A 229-nucleotide genomic window follows, 5' to 3' on the forward strand; every position below is an offset into this window, starting at 1 on the left:
TACAAATTCAAAGTTAAAGCAACGATATATCGACATCCTCGTCTAATCACACACAGAAGTCATCACTCACGCTGAAGTCCCGTTCGTGCCCGACGGTGACTTCGCCGTATTGCCAACCCTCGTGCCCGGCGTAGTCGTGCTGCCAGATCCGGTCGCCAAGCTCTCCGTCCTTCAGGAGTCGCACGCCCAGCTCGCCGACGGGTAATTCACTGCCAAGAATTATGCATGC

At 54.6% G+C, this 229-nt stretch overlaps 1 protein-coding gene across 1 annotated transcript in view; it reads right to left on the bottom strand.

The window, feature by feature from the left end:
• LOC119592412 (MAM and LDL-receptor class A domain-containing protein 2-like) overlaps positions 1-229 on the bottom strand; it is a gene marked incomplete at its 3' end in the record, with an annotated part of 16,276 nt that overhangs the window by 10,590 nt on the left and 5,457 nt on the right. Inside the window, 1 exon segment of the mRNA XM_037941233.1 lies at positions 71-209. Coding sequence (XP_037797161.1) covers positions 71-209 — 139 coding nt within the window.

Source organism: Penaeus monodon, chromosome 30 (genome assembly GCF_015228065.2).
Source record: "Penaeus monodon isolate SGIC_2016 chromosome 30, NSTDA_Pmon_1, whole genome shotgun sequence".
Classification (NCBI taxonomy): domain Eukaryota; kingdom Metazoa; phylum Arthropoda; class Malacostraca; order Decapoda; family Penaeidae; genus Penaeus; species Penaeus monodon.